Source organism: Macaca mulatta, chromosome 12, assembly GCF_049350105.2.
Source record: "Macaca mulatta isolate MMU2019108-1 chromosome 12, T2T-MMU8v2.0, whole genome shotgun sequence".
NCBI lineage: Eukaryota > Metazoa > Chordata > Mammalia > Primates > Cercopithecidae > Macaca > Macaca mulatta.
In genome coordinates this window covers 74,129,705-74,149,896 of record NC_133417.1, presented here as the reverse complement: position 1 = coordinate 74,149,896, position 20,192 = coordinate 74,129,705, and the positions used below count along the sequence as shown (strand labels likewise).

Sequence of the window (20,192 nt, the reverse complement as noted above, 5' to 3'; positions counted from 1 at the left end):
AATATATTTGTGGGTCTATAATGCATATTCACACATAACTTACATTTGTAAGCACACACCCACAGAGTTTCATGTACATACACGTGCATGCAAATTGAAATTACCCAAAATATTTAAAAAATGATAATGAAGTCTTAAGCATGGTTAAGTGCCAAGGGCTAATTTAGCATCTGAAAGGCCAGATTGACTTTAGAGTAAGTTTATTCCGTTTCTCTTTCCATTACTTTCAATTCCTTACTTTGCTTTTGCTTCACAGAGCTCCCTGACATATTATCTGTTTTCTATTTTTGTGTTACTTATTAGAATATAACCTCCATAAGGGCAGGCATTTTGTCTGTCTTGTTTACTGCTCAATACTCAGTGATTAGAATAGTGCCTGGCACATAGAAGGTGCTCAGGGCATATTAGTTGGATGCCTGCTGGAAAAGTGTTAATGGGATGGAATTTTTAGTCTTAAAAGGAATACTTTTGGATGTTGCCTATTTCAACATTTTTTAAAAAGATAATCTTAACTTCTGATTTACCCCTTTAAATTAGTGTTATGATACAGGTAGTATTTTTTGATGTATTTTATAGCTTTCGTCTTCAGCCAAAGATGATCAAACAATTTGTTTCCTGTCCTATAACCTAAGTTTGTCACTAGGTATTTTTTTTTTAACTGCATGTGAAAGAAACACATGCAATAAAAATTAATTTTTTATTCCTATAAAGAATATTCTTTATTTTTTTATTTTTCCATAGGTTTTTGGGGTACAGGTGGTATTCAGTTACATGCGTAAGTTCTTTGGTGGTGATTTGTGAGATTTTGGAGCATCCATCACATGAGCAGTATACACTGTACCCTATTTGTAGTCTTTTATCCCTCACCCCACTCCCAGCCTTCCCCCAAGTCCCTAAAGTCCATTGTATCATTCTTAGGCCTTTGTGTCCTCATAGCTTAGCTCACATACCAGTGAGAACATACGATGTTTGGTTTTCCAATGCTGCGTTACTTCACTTTGAATAATAGTCTCCAGTTTCATCCAGGTCACTGGGAATGCCATTAATTCAAGGATTATTCTTTAAATCTTCTTATTTCATATATTTTAAAAAACAAATAATCACATTATTGATCATGTAACTGAACGTATTCTTTTAAGTGCCAGTTCATAGGCAAATTATGAACAGATTTATATACTGACCTCCGTAATCCTCACATGATTTGTAGAAAAAAACAATTGAAGCCCCATTACCTAACTATTATACAATAGTTGGGTTACTGGTTTCATACCTTTAGGTGTTATTGTATAAGCTCTAGTCTCTCCAATATTGTTTTTAGATTAGCTCAGCTACTATATGTTGGTTATTAATTTTTAGAATAAATTATTTGGTGACCCAATTAAAGAAATTTGAGATGGGGTGGCGAGTAGCTAGGATCAAAAGTTACAAACAGATTTTGTTTTCATTTAGATACTGCGGAATCCTCAAATGGCTGTAGCAACAACATGAATGCCTGTCAGCAGATTTGCCTGCCTGTACCAGGAGGATTGTTTTCCTGCGCCTGTGCCACTGGATTTAAACTCAATCCTGATAATCGGTCCTGCTCTCCATATAACTCTTTCATTGTTGTTTCAATGCTGTCTGCAATCAGGGGCTTTAGCTTGGAATTGTCAGATCATTCAGAAACCATGGTGCCAGTGGCAGGCCAAGGTATGCCAACTCCAATATAAGTAAGATTTGACTTCATCTGGCACCAGGTTGAAATCCCTGGTGCCATGAAAACATTTCTTCATGTCTGAATTCAGTGCATAATGAAGCTTTCCTTTCCCTTCAAATCAACTGGCACAGCCTAAAGTGTTTTTCAAACTTTAATGTGTCTCAGAATCACCTGGAGGGCTCACAGCAACACAGCGCCAGGCCTCGTTGCCAGATTTTTCTGATTTTGTAGTCTAGGGTAGGGCCAGAGAATCTGCACTCCTAATAAGCTCCCAGGGCATGCTGATGGTGCTGGCCCATGGATCACACTAAGAACCACAGGCCTAGAGCAATATAGAATGTAGCATGGGTTTGCAAGAAGTACTACAGAGTTAGTGTTCTGAAGAACCGTGCTTTATTTCTGACTACTAATGGAGATTTACGGTAGAAGGTATACTATTATTTCATATAGTAATGAAATAGTCCACAAATATGATTTATTAATATATATTTGGTGAATTGAAGCAAAAGAGTTCACAGTATTAGTCCCTCTTTACTAATCCTATTTTTGCAGCACTTTGTGCTTACATACTCTGAATGTATAAAATGATCACTTGCTTCCTAGATGAACCAAGGTTTTTAGGTATACCTTGGCACAGGAGGAACTAAGAATTTTCTAACACTGCTAGGAGAATGTCACAGGCTAAAAATAGAAATACAGGGTAGAAAGGAAGGAAAAAAGGATGAAGTGAATGAAGGGCTGGAAGAGATGGTCAGAAAATACAGAAATGAACCAGGGGAAAGGAGTCAGAGAGCTTCCAGTCCCACACATCCTCCTGCCTGATGGTCATGTTCCCGTGGACTCATGACTCCTCTTTGTTTTCCCATATCTAAAAAGTTATGGATCTAAGTTATCATCTTGAACAGATATGACAAATTCAATCGTTTTTTCTCCCAGCTTTTCATTAAAAAAAAGTTCAAACACAGAAACGTTGAAAGATTTAGCAAATATCCTATATCCTTTACCAAGATTTAACAGTTGTTAACATTTCATCACATTTGAGCTCTCAATCTGTGTGTGTGTGTACATGCATATGCATTCACATTCATTTTTATGAACCTTTTGAAAATAAATTTTAATATACCATGCCACTTTACCCCTACATATGTTAGCATACAGTTTCAAAGGGCATTATTAAATATTCATAATCATATTTCTCCAGTTGGCCTCACAACATTTTATATATAGCTGTTTTGTTCCATCCAAGATCTAATCAAGATTCATGCATTGCACTGGGAATATCTCATTAGTTTCTTCTAATTTGGAGTAGTTGCCTCTAGCTTTTTGCTGTGACATTGATGTTTTAAAGAGGCAGACCTGCTGTCTTTGAGAATCCCACACTGAGGATTTGTCTGAATATTTAGCCTGTCTTTCATTTTTTACCCTGTAGTTCTCATGAAATGGAAGTTAGGTCTAATTGCTTGATTAGATCAAGGTTAAATACATTTAGCAAAAATACTTTATAGGTTATGCTGTGTTAGTTGATACAGAATCTTATCAGGAAGAACATAATGTCAGCTTGTCCTGCTCTTAGTGGCGTTTGAGTTTGATCACTGGTTAAAGTGGTCACTGCTACACTGCTGCTTTTTAAAGGTATATTTTTTTCCTTCTTAATGTGGGTGAAATCTATGCAGTCACACTTGGGCCCTGTGAATGTCTTGGCTCCCAAGCACGTTTTACCCTTTGGTTTTGGCAGCCATTGATGATCCTTGTTTGAAATGATTATTTAATTGAGGATTGCAAAATGGTGATTTTCTTATTCTAGCATTCCCTTTATATTTGTTAGATAATATTCTTCTATAAAGGAAAGCTCTTCGTTTCTCCCCAATTTATCTTTTAAAAAATTTATTATCATCGTGGGGTCAAATTTTTATTTTTTAAATTCAGTGTGTTACAATTAATTACTATAATCCTTCTTTTGATGTTCTAGTGGATCCATTTTGGCCAGGGAGCCTCTTCAAGTGAGCACCTGTATACTTCTGTGTACACCTTGTTTCTTGGTACAATAAGATGTTTCATGCTCACTTTGTACCTTCCCTGCCTAAATCTATAACCAGCATTTCTCCCGGGAGCCAGAGCTCCTTATTGTGGGAAAGAGTATTAGAAACCAAGATGTGGGTTGTAGGCCTGCTCACTGCAACTGAGAAAAAAGGGTTTCATTTTGTAATGGGGAGATGCTCAGAGCAGGGGGTTGGGAATGAGGGCTTGAGAGGAAGGGCAGACATTTAAAAGTTCTACTTGCAGTGACAGCATTGTTTAATGATCATTTCTTAACTTCCAGGACGAAATGCACTGCATGTGGATGTGGATGTGTCCTCTGGCTTTGTTTATTGGTGTGATTTTAGCAGCTCAGTGACATCTGATAATGCGATCCGTAGAATTAAACCAGATGGATCTTCTTTGATGAACATTGTTACACATGGAATAGGAGAAAATGGAGTCCGGGGTATTGCAGTGGATTGGGTAGCAGGTATATAAGCTGTATGGTGATTTTAATGGATTTGCATCTCTGTCGTCTTATTTTATGCTCGAAAGTTTAGCCTAACTCCATGTGCTACAGGTTTGTTTTTCTAGACAATTATTAAGATGATTTAAGATACATTGAATTTAGATTAAGCTATGTGTCTATTTGATAAATGATATGGTGTTTCAGTTTACAGATTCGTAACAAATTAATCATTATCATTTTCTTCTGTTATTAACATAATCTGAAGACAAAAATGGTTAACATATTAAATTATGTGGATTTGGTTTTTTTACACTTAGATATGCACCTGATTTCTGCATTAGAAATTTTCTAAATTTTCAAGAGAAAGGGATATAAAAATATAAACTATGGAACAGCATTCATTTACTTTGAAGCTGAGCAATTTTAGTTGCCAAATTCTTAATTGCTTCCTTTTATTCATATATAAAAATCACTTAGATAATGAGATATTTTATTAGTAATTTTTTTTAAGTACTTGGTCCAGTATTACATTAACTTAGTTGTATTGATTCATGCACATAAGCTTGAATAACCACTCATTTTTATCACTCATTTGAGTAAAAATACCACTCATAATTAGTGGTATTATATGTTTTGGAATATAATCCAATTCTACATAAAATCAGTATCATTGGATCAAGCTTGGCAAGTAGGCATCACTTAAAAATATTAGCATGTAGGCAGGACGTGGTGGCTCATGCCTGTAATCCCAGCTCTTTAGGAGGCTGAGGCAGGCGGATCACCTGAGGTCAAGAGTTCGAGACCAGCCTGACCAACATGGTGAAACCCCATCTCTACTAAAAACACAAAAAATAGCCAGCTATGGTAGTGTGTGCCTGTAATCCCAGCTACTCAGGAGGCTGAGGCAGGATAATCGCTTGAACCCAGGAGGAAGTGGTTGCAGTGGGCCGAGATTATGCCACTGCCATCAAGCCTGGGTGACAGAGTGAGACTCTGTCTCAAAAAAAAAAAAAAAAAAAAAAGGGGAAATATTAACATGTATTATGAAAATCTAAGTACTATATAATAAGAGTTTATTGCAAAAAGTAAATATGGTAGTATGGTTAAATAAAGCTTTAACTGGGTTCCTAACTCCTGTTCCTGATTAGAAATGACTGTTTCTGAGGGTATAGATAAAGCAGTAGTCAGCAAACTAGGGCCTGTGGGTCAAATGCAGCCTGTTGCCTGTTTTTGTAAATAAAGTTTTATTGTAACACAGCTATGCCCATTTATTTGTGTATTGTCTATGGCTGCTTTCATGTTATAGTGGCAGGGTTGGGTACTTGTTAAAGAAACCATATGCTCTGCAAAGCCTAAAATATTTATTATCTGGCCCTTTACAGAAAAAGTTTGCCAACCCTGGATTAAAGGATTGGCAATGAGCAAATACATACATAGCAAGTAGAGTTAGGTAACGAAAAAATGTATCAGTAACATATTTCACATTGGCCTGATTTCTCCAGAGGTGGTTTGAATCTGATATAGGAACAAAATATGTGTGTCTTGGTACTAGCATTGATAGTTCAACAACAGGCTTTCAACTACATGGAATCAATAATTTGCGACCATTCTCTACTTATTATACTATCTTCACAAAGTTATCTTTTTATTCTAGCATTTACATGAGGCTTAAAGGGAAATGGACTTTTGTTATGGTCACTTTTAGAAGGCCCATGGGATGAACACACCTACATTAGTTAGAAAGACTAAGGAAAAACTTCATGTTAACCTTAAGCACAAAGAGCATTTGATAACATCAATAACAACCTGAGATGCTGCTGGTGCTCCCTCTTTGCTACTTTTATCATATTGGGGTAGAAGTTGTCCTATGAAAATGTATATTTAGAGTGTTTCAAGTTGGTATTGAGCATTTAGAGCTTCAGGTAGAAAAGGGGGGACATTCTGGAAAATATACCTTTCAGTAGAAAGTGGGTTATGATGTTGCTATGAATTCTAATGTACTTTAGAAGCTGAAGATAGGCACATTCTCTCTAAATTTGAAGACGCAATCTCTGTAATTCCTAGGAGTAAGAATTTAGTTTTCAAAGCCTAGACTGGGACATTTATTTATCATCTTGGAAAAGACAACATATAGTGACCCAAACTTCAACCTTATACATTTTGTTCTGAATTTGGAAAGTTCTCCCTTTTTTTCTTCTTGGTTCTCCATTGATCAGCATGCACTTTCATTTTCCCATAGGAAATCTTTATTTCACCAATGCCTTTGTTTCTGAAACACTGATAGAAGTTCTGCGGATCAATACTACTTACCGCCGTGTTCTTCTTAAAGTCACAGTGGACATGCCTAGGCATATCGTTGTAGATCCCAAGAGCAGATACCTCTTCTGGGCTGACTATGGGCAGAGACCAAAGATTGAGCGTTCTTTCCTTGACTGTACCAATCGAACTGTGCTTGTGTCCGAGGGCATTGTCACCCCACGGGGCTTGGCAGTGGACCGAAGCGATGGCTACGTTTATTGGGTTGATGATTCTTTAGATATAATTGCAAGGATTCGTATCAATGGAGAGAACTCTGAGGTGATTCGTTACGGCAGTCGTTACCCAACTCCTTATGGCATCACTGTTTTTGGAAATTCTATCATATGGGTAGATAGGAATTTGAAAAAAATCTTCCAAGCCAGCAAGGAACCAGAGAACACAGACCCACCCACAGTGATAAGAGACAATATCAACTGGCTAAGAGATGTGACCATCTTTGACAAGCAAGTCCAACCCCAGTCACCAGCAGAGGTCAACAACAACCCTTGCTTGGAAAATAATGGTGGGTGCTCTCATCTCTGCTTTGCTCTGCCTGGATTGTACACCCCGAAATGTGACTGTGCCTTTGGGACCCTAGAAAGTGATGGCAAGAATTGTGCCATTTCAACAGAAAATTTCCTCGTCTTTGCTTTGTCTAATTCCTTGAGAAGCTTACACTTGGACCCTGAAAACCATAGCCCACCTTTCCAAACAATAAATGTGGAAAGAACTGTCATGTCTCTAGACTATGACAGTGTAAGTGATAGAATCTACTTCACACAAAATTTAGCCTCTGGAGTTGGACAGATTTCCTATGTCAGCCTGTCTTCAGGGATCCATACTCCAACTGTCATTGCTTCAGGTAAGTGCACTCCAGGTGCTGCTTATCCTGCAAGTAGACACAATGGGGTCAACACACATGGATGACTGAGTGTTTCCAATGCATATGAAACTCTAATGTCTTTGTGTGTGCTTGTGTGTGTGTCTGCCGGTATGTGTCCAGGTATAGGGACTGCTGATGGCATTGCCTTTGATTGGATTACTAGAAGAATTTATTACAGTGACTACCTCAACCAGACGATTAATTCCATGGCTGAAGATGGGTCTAACCGCACTGTGATAGCCCGCGTTCCAAAACCAAGAGCAATTGTGTTAGATCCCTGCCAAGGGTATGCCATCATCTTTGTTATATTTCTGTCTGCTTATTTCTGGAAAGAGTGGGGCCTGAAATTGTGTTCATAGATAGCCAGTGTGTTATGGGCTTATAACACCATGGCTACAGATCCAAGGGTGAAAGCATATTGAATGATTTTACCTGGGAAGGAGGGTGCAGCGCGTAGCTCCCTTTGATGGCAGAAAGGTTGGCAACATACTAGGAAGTCAACATCCTGACTCAATAGATCCCTTTTGGATGAGTTGTGTAAGTAGAAATGGAGTTTCTTTTGCCATGTTACTGGCAATTTGCAATTAAAGAATGTTGTCCTTTTTTTCTTTCTTTTCTTTTTCTTTTTTTTCTTAAGGACTATGAGGTTCCCTGTGAATTAATTATTGACTCCTTTTGTACGACTAGGTACCTGTACTGGGCTGATTGGGATATGCATGCCAAAATCGAGAGAGCCACATTGGGAGGAAACTTCCGGGTACCCATTGTGAACAGCAGCCTGGTCATGCCCAGTGGGCTGACTCTGGACTATGAGGAGGACCTTCTGTACTGGGTGGACGCTAGTCTGTAGGTGTCTCTGGTTACTCATGTGGGTGTTAAGAAGAGTTTTTCCTCCCATTTCCAAAGAAGAGGGATTTGCATCATGTGATGAAAAGATAATATGCCAGATAGACATTGCCAAAATATAGAATCACAGTTTTAGGAACTATGTTTATATTGTAACTTGGTGAACATACCTGTGAAAATTTATCTATATCATGCATTGAATAATTATGAACTAAAAGACATCTGAAGGTGCGTTGCTAAATATATCTGTAATTTCAGCTATAATTATAAATGTATTTTCTCAATTTAGAATTACAAATGAAATTACTCAACTTACATTCTGCAGGCCCTAGGTAACTGCCATAAAATCTGAATGACTTTTAAATGCCCATTGATATTAAGATTTTTTCTGGGCTTTAGCATTCAATGTCTTTTAGAAAAGTATTTTCTTTATTCTTTGACTTTTGGTCATCTTTTCAAATAGACCCTTTCTTCTCTGGCAAGCTTCTCCTCAGCACATTTCTTAATATTTTCCTTTTGTCAACTCTAATTTTGTATGTAACTTCTCCAAGTACCCCCCATGTGTCTCACATTCCAGTCATCCTAATGGAATAGTTGAAGGGATGAAATGATTTTGTTTATTATGGCTGGTGTCTACATACTAGGAATCTTACATTTTCCTTGCATATTTCTTTGGAATTTTAGTCTTGTGATGCCAAGCTCCTAACCTCCTGATCTTTTGTTTATTCTCCTATTTGAAACAAAGCAGTGATACTTTGGGTCTAAGCTTGGATTATTCTAGGTAAATGCCTCAAGGTACTCAATAAATGTCAAATCGAAAAAGTCACTAAGGAAGCGGGATGGAAAAGTTATTGTTTTATTGAGAGTCTGCTATGTGCTCAACACTGAGTTCCATGCATTACATGGATTATTTCATGTTTTCCTGTTTCTAATGTCAACCCAGTTCCTTTTTCAGGATTACTATTCATATTTGGAAGTCAATGATTTTATAAAGTCTATTGTTTGATAAGCAAACAAGACCTCCCATCTCCAGAAGAAACATTTCTAGCTGCCATATGCCCCACTTGAAAAGAAAGTTGGGGGCTTGTGTAAACAATCATGAGGCACATGTATTGGGTTGCCAGTTGAAAACTTAACTCATTTGAGATTTCAACTTTTTAATTTTTTTTTTTTTTGCTTCATTTTAGGCAGAAGATTGAACGCAGCACTCTGACGGGCATGGATCGTGAAGTCATTGTCAATGCAGCCGTTCATGCTTTCGGCTTGACTCTCTATGGCCAGTATATTTACTGGACTGACTTGTACACACAAAGAATTTACCGAGCTAACAAATATGACGGGTCAGGTCAGATTGCAATGACCACAAATTTGCTCTCCCAGCCCAGGGGAATCAACACTGTTGTGAAGAACCAGAAAGAACAGTGTAACAATCCTTGTGAACAGTTTAATGGGGGCTGCAGCCATATCTGTGCACCAGGTAAGGCATTGACCATGAAAATTAAAACATGGAGAATAATGATCACAATACAATTGGTAAGGAAGGCTGAAGTTCTCACAGGAGAAAAAAAATTCAAATTCTCCTTGATTTCAGGGTAATTTATAAAATAGACCTGGGACTATATTTTGAGAAGAAGACTTGGCAGGCTTCCTTTCTATTCTATATGGAGCCCTTTTATGAAAGCATTTTATTTTATTTTATTTTATTTTATTTTATTTTATTTTATTTTATTTTTGAGATGGAGTCTCACTCTGTCGCCCAGGCTGGAGTGCAGTGGCAGGATCTCGGCTCACTGCAGCCTCCACCTCCCGAGTTCATGCAATTCTCCTGCCTCAGCCTCCCTAGTAGCTGGGACTACAGGCGTACACCACCATGTCCAGCTAATTTTTGTATTTTTTTGTAGAGATGGGGCTTCACCATGTTGGCCAGGCTAGTCTCAAACTCTTGGCCTCAAGTGATCCGCCCACCTCGGCTTCCCAAAGTGCTGGGATTACAGGTGTGAGCCACAGTGCTCAGCTTATGAAGGCATTTTAAATACAAGCTTGATGGAGTTAGAAAGAAAGATGAAGAGCTTGGCTGCCCAGCTTCATGTCTTGACTAGGAATTCTGTCAATGAGCCTGCCTTCCTTATAAAAGGATGTACATTTTCTGCTTAAGAGGTATTATTTATAGTTTGAAATATTTCTGGTGGTATTTGCGGGTGGGATCATATGTGCTTCATTGTGCATTTTATAAAGAACAGCAAATTCATGGGAAGATGTGCCTTTTGATGTTGTTGCTTTGCAAATTTTGCTGAGAAGAGACGTTGATATTTCCTGTTGTTTAGAAGGAATTGGCACATTTATTAGAAATTGGTGATTGCTCTTCTTGATGGAAAAGTGACTCAGAATATAGTTAAAAGGTTAATGGGCAGAATTTCCATGGCTTGTCTTAGGGAGCATTTAATGTAGAAGCTGTTGCAAGTGCTATTGTGTAGGGGACAATGTGAACGGTGGCTGCATCCATCTTTTGCTTCTTCTGGGATTATCTTTCTTCAGGTCCAAATGGTGCTGAGTGCCAGTGTCCACATGAGGGCAACTGGTATTTGGCCAATAACAGGAAGCACTGCATTGTGGACAATGGTGAACGATGTGGTGCATCTTCCTTCACCTGCTCCAATGGGCGCTGCATCTCGAAAGAGTGGAAGTGTGATAATGACAACGACTGTGGGGACGGCAGTGATGAGATGGAAAGTGTCTGTGGTGAGTTGGGCTCTTGGCGCTTTTGGTAGGAGCTAATGGCATCTTGATGTCAAGTGTTTGGTACGGAATCCAGCTGTGTGTGAATGGGTTCGAACTGTGTGCCTAGGCATCCTGGTAGAGCTGAAACATGTTTGCTCTTATAATCCAGACTGTTTCTGTTAAATCACCCCTGTAGTGGTTAAGAGCATGAGCACAGTCATCATCCTGGTGATTGTATTTTGTAATCTGTATAGCCCTGGGAAAGTTACTTAATATCTCAAGCCTCAGATGTCTCATCTGTAAAATGGAGCTACTACTAGGGTTCTTGTGAGGAGTAAGAGAAACAATATGTAAAAAACCCTTAGCATGAGACATGGTGCATGCTAAGCCTGGCTTAGCTTGGGACTAAGGAAATGTATCATTTTTACTAATTTTCATAGCACAAAGGTCATTATTTCAATAATTTTATGAAAATAACTTCCAATCCTCAGCTTCCATCTGAATAGAGTGAGTAAAACATAGTGGACTTTCTCAGGGAGTTCTGAGGTTGGTTACCTTTTCCTAGCAGACTGTGATAGGGGCTAGGAGTTTTTATTTTCCTGAAATAAACTATAATTGCTTGCTTTTCTGTGATTGAGATAAATTGAGATTATCGAGAGAATGACTTTGATTTGTGCTGAAATTACTTGATTTGTGCATAAAACAATTTATTTAAAAAAGGTATGCAACATATTTTGCTTAATCTAACTAATTAAAAGTGTTATCTCACTTTGCATGCAGTCCGTTTTGCAGCGTTTTTTGCCTTGGAAGGTAAATTCAAAGTGTCCCTTTTATTTAATTGTATCTTTTTAAAAATTAGGATAATGCTTTAATCAAGAGGGTTTGTTCTCATGTTTTTCCTCTTCTTAGCACTTCACACCTGCTCACCGACAGCCTTCACCTGTGCCAATGGGCGATGTGTCCAATACTCTTACCGCTGTGATTACTACAATGACTGTGGTGATGGCAGTGATGAGGCAGGGTGCCTGTTCAGGGACTGCAATGCCACCACGGAGTTTATGTGCAATAATAGAAGGTGCATACCTCGTGAGTTTGTCTGCAATGGTGTAGACAACTGCCATGATAATAACACTTCAGATGAGAAAAATTGCCGTAAGTTTATCTTAAGTGCTTATTGTGATTTTGGGTCTGAAGTCTTGGATCATGGGAGATGAAATTATTATATAAAAACAAAGGCTTTCCAAAAAAGATAAAACCGAAGTATTTATCTAAGATGTAAATTTTTGGCTAGGCACGGTAGCAAGTATCAACAACTACCAATCTTGTTTCATTTTTCTCTCCTTTTTTCTAGTATTTTAAAGTGACTCCTAGACATGCACTTCACTGATAATATTTTGGAAAACAACTACTATGCTGTTATAATGCCTGGCAAAATCAACAGTACTTACTTAATATCCCTGAGTACCTAGTCCATGTTCAGATTTTGTCGCTTATCCCCAAAATGTATTTTTACTGTTACTCTATTCAAGTTAGGGTTCAGATGAGATCTACATATTGATTTTGATTGTTATAATTCTTCAATTTCTTTTATGCCACAACACTTCCCACTTTTTAATGTCATTGATTCATTAGAAAGATTGGGTGATTTGTCCTGTAGAATATCTCACATTCTGGATTTGACTAATTGCATAATTGATCCATTTAATTTATCTTATCCCTCTTATTTCCTATGAACTGGTATTTAGACCTAGAGTTTTGATCGTAACAGGTGCAATTCTTTGGGTAAGAGTGTTTCAGAGGTGGAGCTGTGCGTTTCCTGTTGCATCACCTCATGAGGCACATGATGTTGGGTTGCCCCACTTTAAGTGGATTCTGGCGTCAGCCTGAATCTTCTCTTATGAAACTCCCATCCTCCTTTCACCCAATGGTTTTAACATCTATGGGTAGTTGTTCCATAAACCCATTATTTCTTTAAGGGTTATGAAATGGGCACTTTAAAATTATAGTATTCCTGCCACATTTATTAGCTGAAGTTTGATAAAGAAGACGTTTCCCTTGTCAGCTCTTGTGGGTAATTATAATCTACAGGATAAATACCTTTTGCTTGTCAATTTTCAGAGTAATGAGTTGATGACACAGGATAATTAAGTTTTTGTTTAGTTTAGTTTAGTATTATATTGAACTCTTTGATCTTTATGTATTTGATAAGTTTTAATACAGTGCTGTCAACTGTTCTTTTTAGTGCCCGGTTGTCCAAACTTAGGCCAATGGGAGTCCTTAAGTTGGATTTTCTGTTCTTTGACATGACCCCAATCCATCTTCTTATAGCTCAAGCTTGTCTTATATTTCCTGTCCCAGTCCTGGAATTAGCCACTTTTCCAAGGAGACCTCATTCCCTTTGTGATTCTTAGAAATTATCACAGGGTTGAGGTGCTCATTCCTACTTAGCTTTCATTGCTTCTAGTCCTTTTCAATGGTCAGAGCTAGGAAATACAGCTTTTAAGGAAAAAACTTTTTTTTTTTCCCTTTTCTGAGATGGAGTCTCACTCTGTCGCCCAGGCTGGAGTGCAGTGGCATGATCTCAGCTCACTGCAAGCTCTACCTCCCGGGTTCACGTCATTCTCCTGCCTCAGCCTCCTGAGTAGCTGGGACTACAGGTGCCCACCACCATGCCTGGCTAATTTTTTGCATTTTTTAGTAGAGATGGGGTTTCACCGTGTTAGCCAGGTTGGTCTCAATCTCCTGACCTCGTGATTCACCTGCCTCGGCCTCCCAAAGTGGTGGGATTACAGGCGTGAGCCCCCGCGCCTGGCCAGAAAAAACTTTTTATTGATATTTCTCATTTAAATTTAAGATTACAGGTTGTTTACATTTTAGATTTTATAATCACATCTCTTCTCATGCTTAAAATCATGGTTTCTCTTGACATGAATGTAGTTACTTGTTTGTTTTATTATATAGTAATTTCAAAATGCCTATAATAATTTCAACATTATTATAACCACTCAAATAATACTATTAACACTAAATCTACTAAATGCAAGATTCCACTAGAAATATGCAGTCAAAATACTGATTTTAGAGATACTTGAAATTTTTTTTCTGCAGGGTTATTCTATCAACTTGATATATAGTTAGCTTCATCTATTGCTCTTTCTAAATATTTTTTTCTCATTTTTATTTTATTGATTTTATTTGTTCAAAATAACATACATAGTTCCAAAGTTAAAACTACATGACGAGGTGCATTTACAGAAGTCCTTCATTTCTTCCTCTCCTTTCTGCTTCCTCTGTACTCTTCTCAATCTATCCAGAGAGATGACAATTTTTGTTAGTTTATCTTTTCTTTGTTGTTTTTGTTTTTAGTAGAAGCATCTCTCTCTTGCTACACACACACATACACTTATATTGTCATTTTTCTTACACAAAAGATAGCCTACTGTTTTGAATCTTGCTTTCTTACTATTAACAATATATCCTGAAGATCATACTGTCATTACTTATCAGTATATAGAAATCTTCTCTATTCCTTTAATAGCTACATATTACTCCATTGTGTGGAAATGCCATAGTTTATTTTACCAAGAGTTGGAACTCTCGTTGATACTATTAACTAATGAAAACAGTTGATTTAAGTTACAAATCAGTATCTCCTCTCCCTTCTCCCCAGTATCAGCTGGAAATATGTCTTTTTACTATAGAGTCTATAAGTAACATAAGTATCATGAATCTTGCCTTTCTGATAGCTTTGAAAATGCCGCCCTCCCAGTGGTTTGATTTCTACAATAGATCTGTTAGCATGGATACTGTTCATAATACATATTTGGTGGATATATTCCAAATATTTATCTGGTTGTCTTTTTCAAGCTGATCGCACTTGCCAGTCTGGATACACGACATGTCAGAATTCAAATATTTGTATTCCTCGCATTTATTTGTGTGACGGAGACAATGACTGTGGAGATAACAGTGATGAAAACCCTACTTATTGCAGTGAGTAAGATAAAACTGCTTTTCTTTCCATTGTTCCAGAGATGCACGTTGTGAGCTAATACAAAAATATGAAGCTTGCGTATCTGGGCTGATTTCAATTGTCATTTCACATTGACCTTCTAAGTAGAGGTGGTAGGCAGCTGCTTTCGTATGTGATTGCATGGGTATGAGAAACTCTTTCTCTCTGTTCCCTGGCTGGAATTCCCAGACCCCGAATATTTCTTCCAGAGATCTGCTACTATTGGAGAGCCATTTCTCCCAGTGTTGAAAGCCTTTCACCTTCATCTACTTAGGCAGAATTTGCCTGTTAAACCTTTATAATTTACTCTTAATATTATTATAGTGGCTATTAGTAACTGAAAACAATTTTTTTTTTCAGACAGCCTCACTCTGTCACCTGGGCTGTAGTGCAGTGGCATGATCACAGCTCACTGCAACTTCCGCCTGCTGGGCTCAAGCCATCCTCCCACCTCAGCCTCCTGAGTAGCTGGGATTACATGCATGTGCCACCACGCCTGGCTAATTTTTGTATTTTTTGTAGATATGGGGTTTCGCTGTGTTACCCAGGCTGGTCTGGAACTCTTGGGCTCAAGCGATCCACCCGCCTCAGCCTCCCAAAGTTCTGGGATTACAAGTGTGAACCACCGTGCCTGACCAGTAACTGAAAGTATCTTTATATCTCCTAGGTACATTTGAATTTCAGAAATCTCTATTTCATATTTAGCAATTTGGTTCACTCAAACAATTTCCTGTATTTATAGCTCAAATTAAAAAGCCTTTCTTAAGTTTGATAACTTTGAGACTATTACTATAAATAGTTACATAATTTAAGGATTTAGTGATTGCCCTTCCCTGTTCTGGGTATATGTAGTTAAACTCTTGTCAATGGTCTCCTCCCAAGAAAACCAAAGGACATCATAATTATTTGTCACCAAGCTAGGGTACAGCACAGGAAGAGGAATCTGTTGTAATAACAGCAGCACAAGGAAGCAGAATTCAGGATGCCGCCACCAGATAGGGCTAGACAGATAGGAGTTATTGCTGACTTTCCGGGGACCTCTGCTTCCATGTCGGTTCTCCTCTGGCAAATCATCAGATATCAGGGGCCAAAGCAAGAGAGCCTCATAGACCAGAATAATTGCAAGACTTTAATTAGATGTGCACCCACATAACAATTTGGAAAATGCATATGACCAGAGCTACCTAAAGTTACTTGAGAAAAGAGTCAATGTTCAAACACAGGCAGAGTTCCCACTTACTCAACTAAAAGTCTGGTATTCCAAGGATGAATAAGAAGATAACTTTGCCAACTTTCTAGAATTATTATCTAACATGGCTAAAAGGTTGTGTGTGGAGGGAACTTAGATATGGTCATATTATTGTTTTGCTTTTAATTATTATTGCAATGGAATTTATTTAATTTTACATTATAGTAGAAAAAATAAAACCAAGACTTATAATTTGTGATTTCATTTATCACAAAGATAGTTCTTTGGTATTTCTAACAAATACAATTTTTTTTTTTTGAATTCTGGAATCCAGAAAAAACAATTGGGGAATTGGGGCAGGACTGACTTCCTTCTGTCTCCTGTACTTCTCCCTCCCCACAGAAAGCTTACACAAACACCCCTTTTCCAGGCTCAGTCTTCCTTTTTTGGTAACTATTATCTAGCTCAGAGATAGAGGCAGGTTAAGACTGATGGGAACATGCTTGCGTTTTGCTCATGGGTTTTATCTTCTTTCCCTCCTGCAGCCACTCACACGTGCAGCAGCAGTGAGTTCCAATGCACATCTGGGCGCTGTATTCCTCAACATTGGTATTGCGATCAGGAAATAGATTGTTTTGATGCCTCTGATGAACCTGCCTCTTGCGGTAAGAGAGTAAGCAAGCATGAAAAACATCACGATGCAGCTAGACAACTTCAGTCTCTTCCAACCACTTCAAATACAGACCAGGGTTATGACTGCTGAATGCTTGCACTTCCTGTCCTAGCTTTCATCTGGAATGCTGACACTGCTCAGCGGATATTCATTAAAGACCTGTTAGTGCAGAGCACGGTGTGGGGAGCTGATCAGGATGTGGAAGCTGCTGATTGATGCTGATAAAATGAAATTATATTGGTGATGCACCTAATACAGTGCTTAGCTGGTAGAACTTAATTTTAGTTGACTCTCAATTGAAGTTTCTGAATTTGGTTGAGTGCTGGCCCAGAAAGCTGTCAGAAGACCCAAAAGTGATTGGAGTAATATACATGCGGAAGGAGCATATTAGGGGCATGCATCCTCTTCCTGTTCTGTCTCTGTGCACAAGAGGCCCAAGAAGTTGCAGGGGCCTTTGGTTGTATTCCTGGGGACAGTTATGCCCTGTTTACATTTGGAGTCTGCTATTGTCCTTCACAAATTCTAATCTATATCCGTGCACATTTTTTACATCGTTGTAAAAATATAAAAATACAATCTTCTACTTTGCTTTAAAAAACCTGTCAATAAATCATATTGCTATTTAGGAGTCAGAAAACTATGGCTGTGGGCCAGGTGCCTGTCTTTATAGATAGCATTTTACTCAAATGCAGCCCCATAACATCTATGGCTGCTGTCCTTCTACAATGGTTATGTCCAGTAGGTGCAACAGAGACCATAGGGCCTGTAAACCTAAAATATTTACTACCTAGTTAAGAAAAAGTTTGCTCATCCTTGTCTTCATACTCCTTTTAATGACCATAATATTCCATTGAGTGGTTATAGTATCATCAAGTTGACTGCCTCTATTATTAAACATTAGGTTTCTTTTATTTTATTTTTCTATTGTATATATTGTTGCAGTAAATATTAACACCACATTTAAAACATTTTATTTTCAGGATATTTTCTTAGGATCATTAGTATAGTTTTATAGCTGAAGTCAAACTATTTTTGATTCCAATTTTCTCTCAGGTTTAAATTCTGTGTTGGAGAGTGGTATATGGAGTGCTTCACTAAGTTCTTTTTCCCCAACACTGAAAGTTTTATAGAAAGCAAAGGACACATAGAGTTTTGAGGACCTGTAGAGAAAATAATTAATAACTACCAGATGAGTAGAATAGTCTTAGAGATTGGTTCAAATGTGTGAATTATTGGTTCAAATATATGAAGAATTAATATGACTTTTTAAACTTCTCTATGGTGATGAGAGTCATAGTAATAGCAATGAGTACCAATGACCTGATCTATTTAAATAAAATTTAAGCATATAACCTACATATGAATATGTCCTCATTGTAGTAAAATAATAATATTCAGAAATATATTTTAAAGAAATAATACGATGTGCAAAAAAGTAAAATTTACATTTTTTCATCCTTCTCCAATCCCCTCACTCCTCAAAGATAATCACTATTAAGGATGGGTGTGAATTCTCCTTACTTTTATCTTTTATATATCTTACTTTACTTTTATATATCTTGATATATAGTTAAAAAAAAAACAGATGGGGTGTTACTATACATATTTTCTGCAATTAGCTTTTATTTTTTAAGCTTAATATCATGTCAGCAAATGCAGACCTGCCTCATTCCTGTACACTGCCAAAGAATACTTTGAAATATGAATGGTCTCCATGTATTTTTATCCTTTTCCTAGTGGTTGGACATTTAGGTTGTTTCCATTTTTTCACTATGAAAAACAGTGCCAGGATGAACATCCTTTTAGAAACCTTTTTGTGCACATGTAGAAAGATCCATATAGTCTAGATGTCCACAAGTGGTGCTGCTGTGTCAAAGGGGATATATCTCTTCAAGAAATCTGGGTCAGGCCGGGTGTGGTGGCTCACGCCTGTAATCCTAGCAGTTTGGGAGGCCGAGGTGGGCAGATCACGAGGTCAAGAGATTGAGACCGTCCTGGCCAACATGGTGAAACCTGTCTCTACTGAAAATACAAAAATTAGCTGGGCGTGGTGGCAGGTGCCTGTAGTCCTAGCTACTCGGGAGGCTGAGGCAGGAGAATCACTTGAACCCGGGAGGCAGAGGTTGCAGTCAGCCGAGATTGCGCCACTGTGCTCCAGCTTGGTGACAGAGTGAGACTGTCTCAACAACAAAAAAATAGGTCTGGATCAATGTACACACTTTTCATAGCAGCTTCTAAAAGAGCCTGTTTCTTCTTACTGTTATGATTAGGCTATGTCTTTATCAGTTGCAATTGTATTTTCTCTCGCCTTAGGCTAATTCCAGTACACCCTGGGTTTGGGAGCCTATGACACCTTGATTAGTTAAATAGGAACATGTGGGGTTAGGGTTAAAGAATCTGAATCAGTGATGGCTAATTTGAAGTGGAAGAGTGACTTATTTTCATTCAGTATTTATTGAACAGCCATGTTCTAGGAACTTTTGGGCTGTGCCAGTGAATAAGACAACAATCCCTGCCCAAATGGGCTAATATTCTAAAGAGGGGAGACAGGCAATCAATCAGTAAATTGTCTAGTATGTTGAAAGATGGTGGTAAGTGTTATGGAAAGAAGGAAAGGGAGCAAGGAAGCGGGGATGGGGAGTGCAGGCCAGGGAGAGTTTGCACGAAACAAAATGGTTTTGGATGAAAAGTAGATTTTAAAATAGAAACGTGTGAAATAGTAGTTAATTCCTATCTTTCCTGGGAAAAGAAATGTTCTTTCTCTACCATACCCATAAGGGAATATTGTATCTCATTTTAGTCACCAAAGATAATTAGGGCTTTGCACTGTCAGTTGACTGCTTTTACCTCAAACTGTTGGTCACTGGTACTAGTCTTAATGGAGGACTACCCTAGATGTGTATAATAAAATAATGCTCTGGTTCAGGTTGTCTAGACAACCCATGCTCCAGCCAGCTTGTCTCCAGATTCCTGGACTGCAAACCACTCTTTTCACTGAGAACGCTATTGATCTTTTCAGGTCACCCTGAGCGAACCTGCCTCGCCGATGAGTTCAAGTGTGATCGGGGGAGGTGCATCCCAAGCGAATGGATCTGTGATGGTGATAATGACTGTGGGGATATGAGTGATGAGGATGAAAGGCACCAGTGCTGTAAGTGAAGCTGATTAATTCCTCTGCAGAGTCACATTCCAGGGAAAGGCAGTAGAGTTGTTTTTCTGTGTTTGGAGAGTACGATCGAAGATTTCTATTTAATTGAATGGACACTGATAGAATGTTACCTTTGTTTCTCCATGCTGGGAGTGTTTGATATCATCCACTTAAATGCTTCAGAGTAATGAAAAATGACTTTATGTTTACTTTCTTTCTCTTACATTTGGCTAATGGACGT

At 38.1% G+C, this 20,192-nt stretch overlaps 1 protein-coding gene across 1 annotated transcript in view; it reads left to right on the top strand.

Annotated features, from left to right (window-relative positions):
• The window catches only part of LRP2 (LDL receptor related protein 2), a 213,508-nt gene that overhangs the window by 129,907 nt on the left and 63,409 nt on the right, over positions 1–20,192 (top strand). Inside the window, exons 37-47 of the mRNA XM_015110294.3 lie at positions 1,450–1,689; positions 4,017–4,205; positions 6,424–7,344; positions 7,486–7,651; positions 8,053–8,211; positions 9,399–9,688; positions 10,747–10,950; positions 11,839–12,081; positions 14,797–14,922; positions 16,676–16,795; positions 19,823–19,954. Coding sequence (XP_014965780.3) covers positions 1,450–1,689; positions 4,017–4,205; positions 6,424–7,344; positions 7,486–7,651; positions 8,053–8,211; positions 9,399–9,688; positions 10,747–10,950; positions 11,839–12,081; positions 14,797–14,922; positions 16,676–16,795; positions 19,823–19,954 — 2,790 coding nt within the window. The remainder of the gene's footprint in view (positions 1–1,449; positions 1,690–4,016; positions 4,206–6,423; positions 7,345–7,485; positions 7,652–8,052; positions 8,212–9,398; positions 9,689–10,746; positions 10,951–11,838; positions 12,082–14,796; positions 14,923–16,675; positions 16,796–19,822; positions 19,955–20,192) is intronic.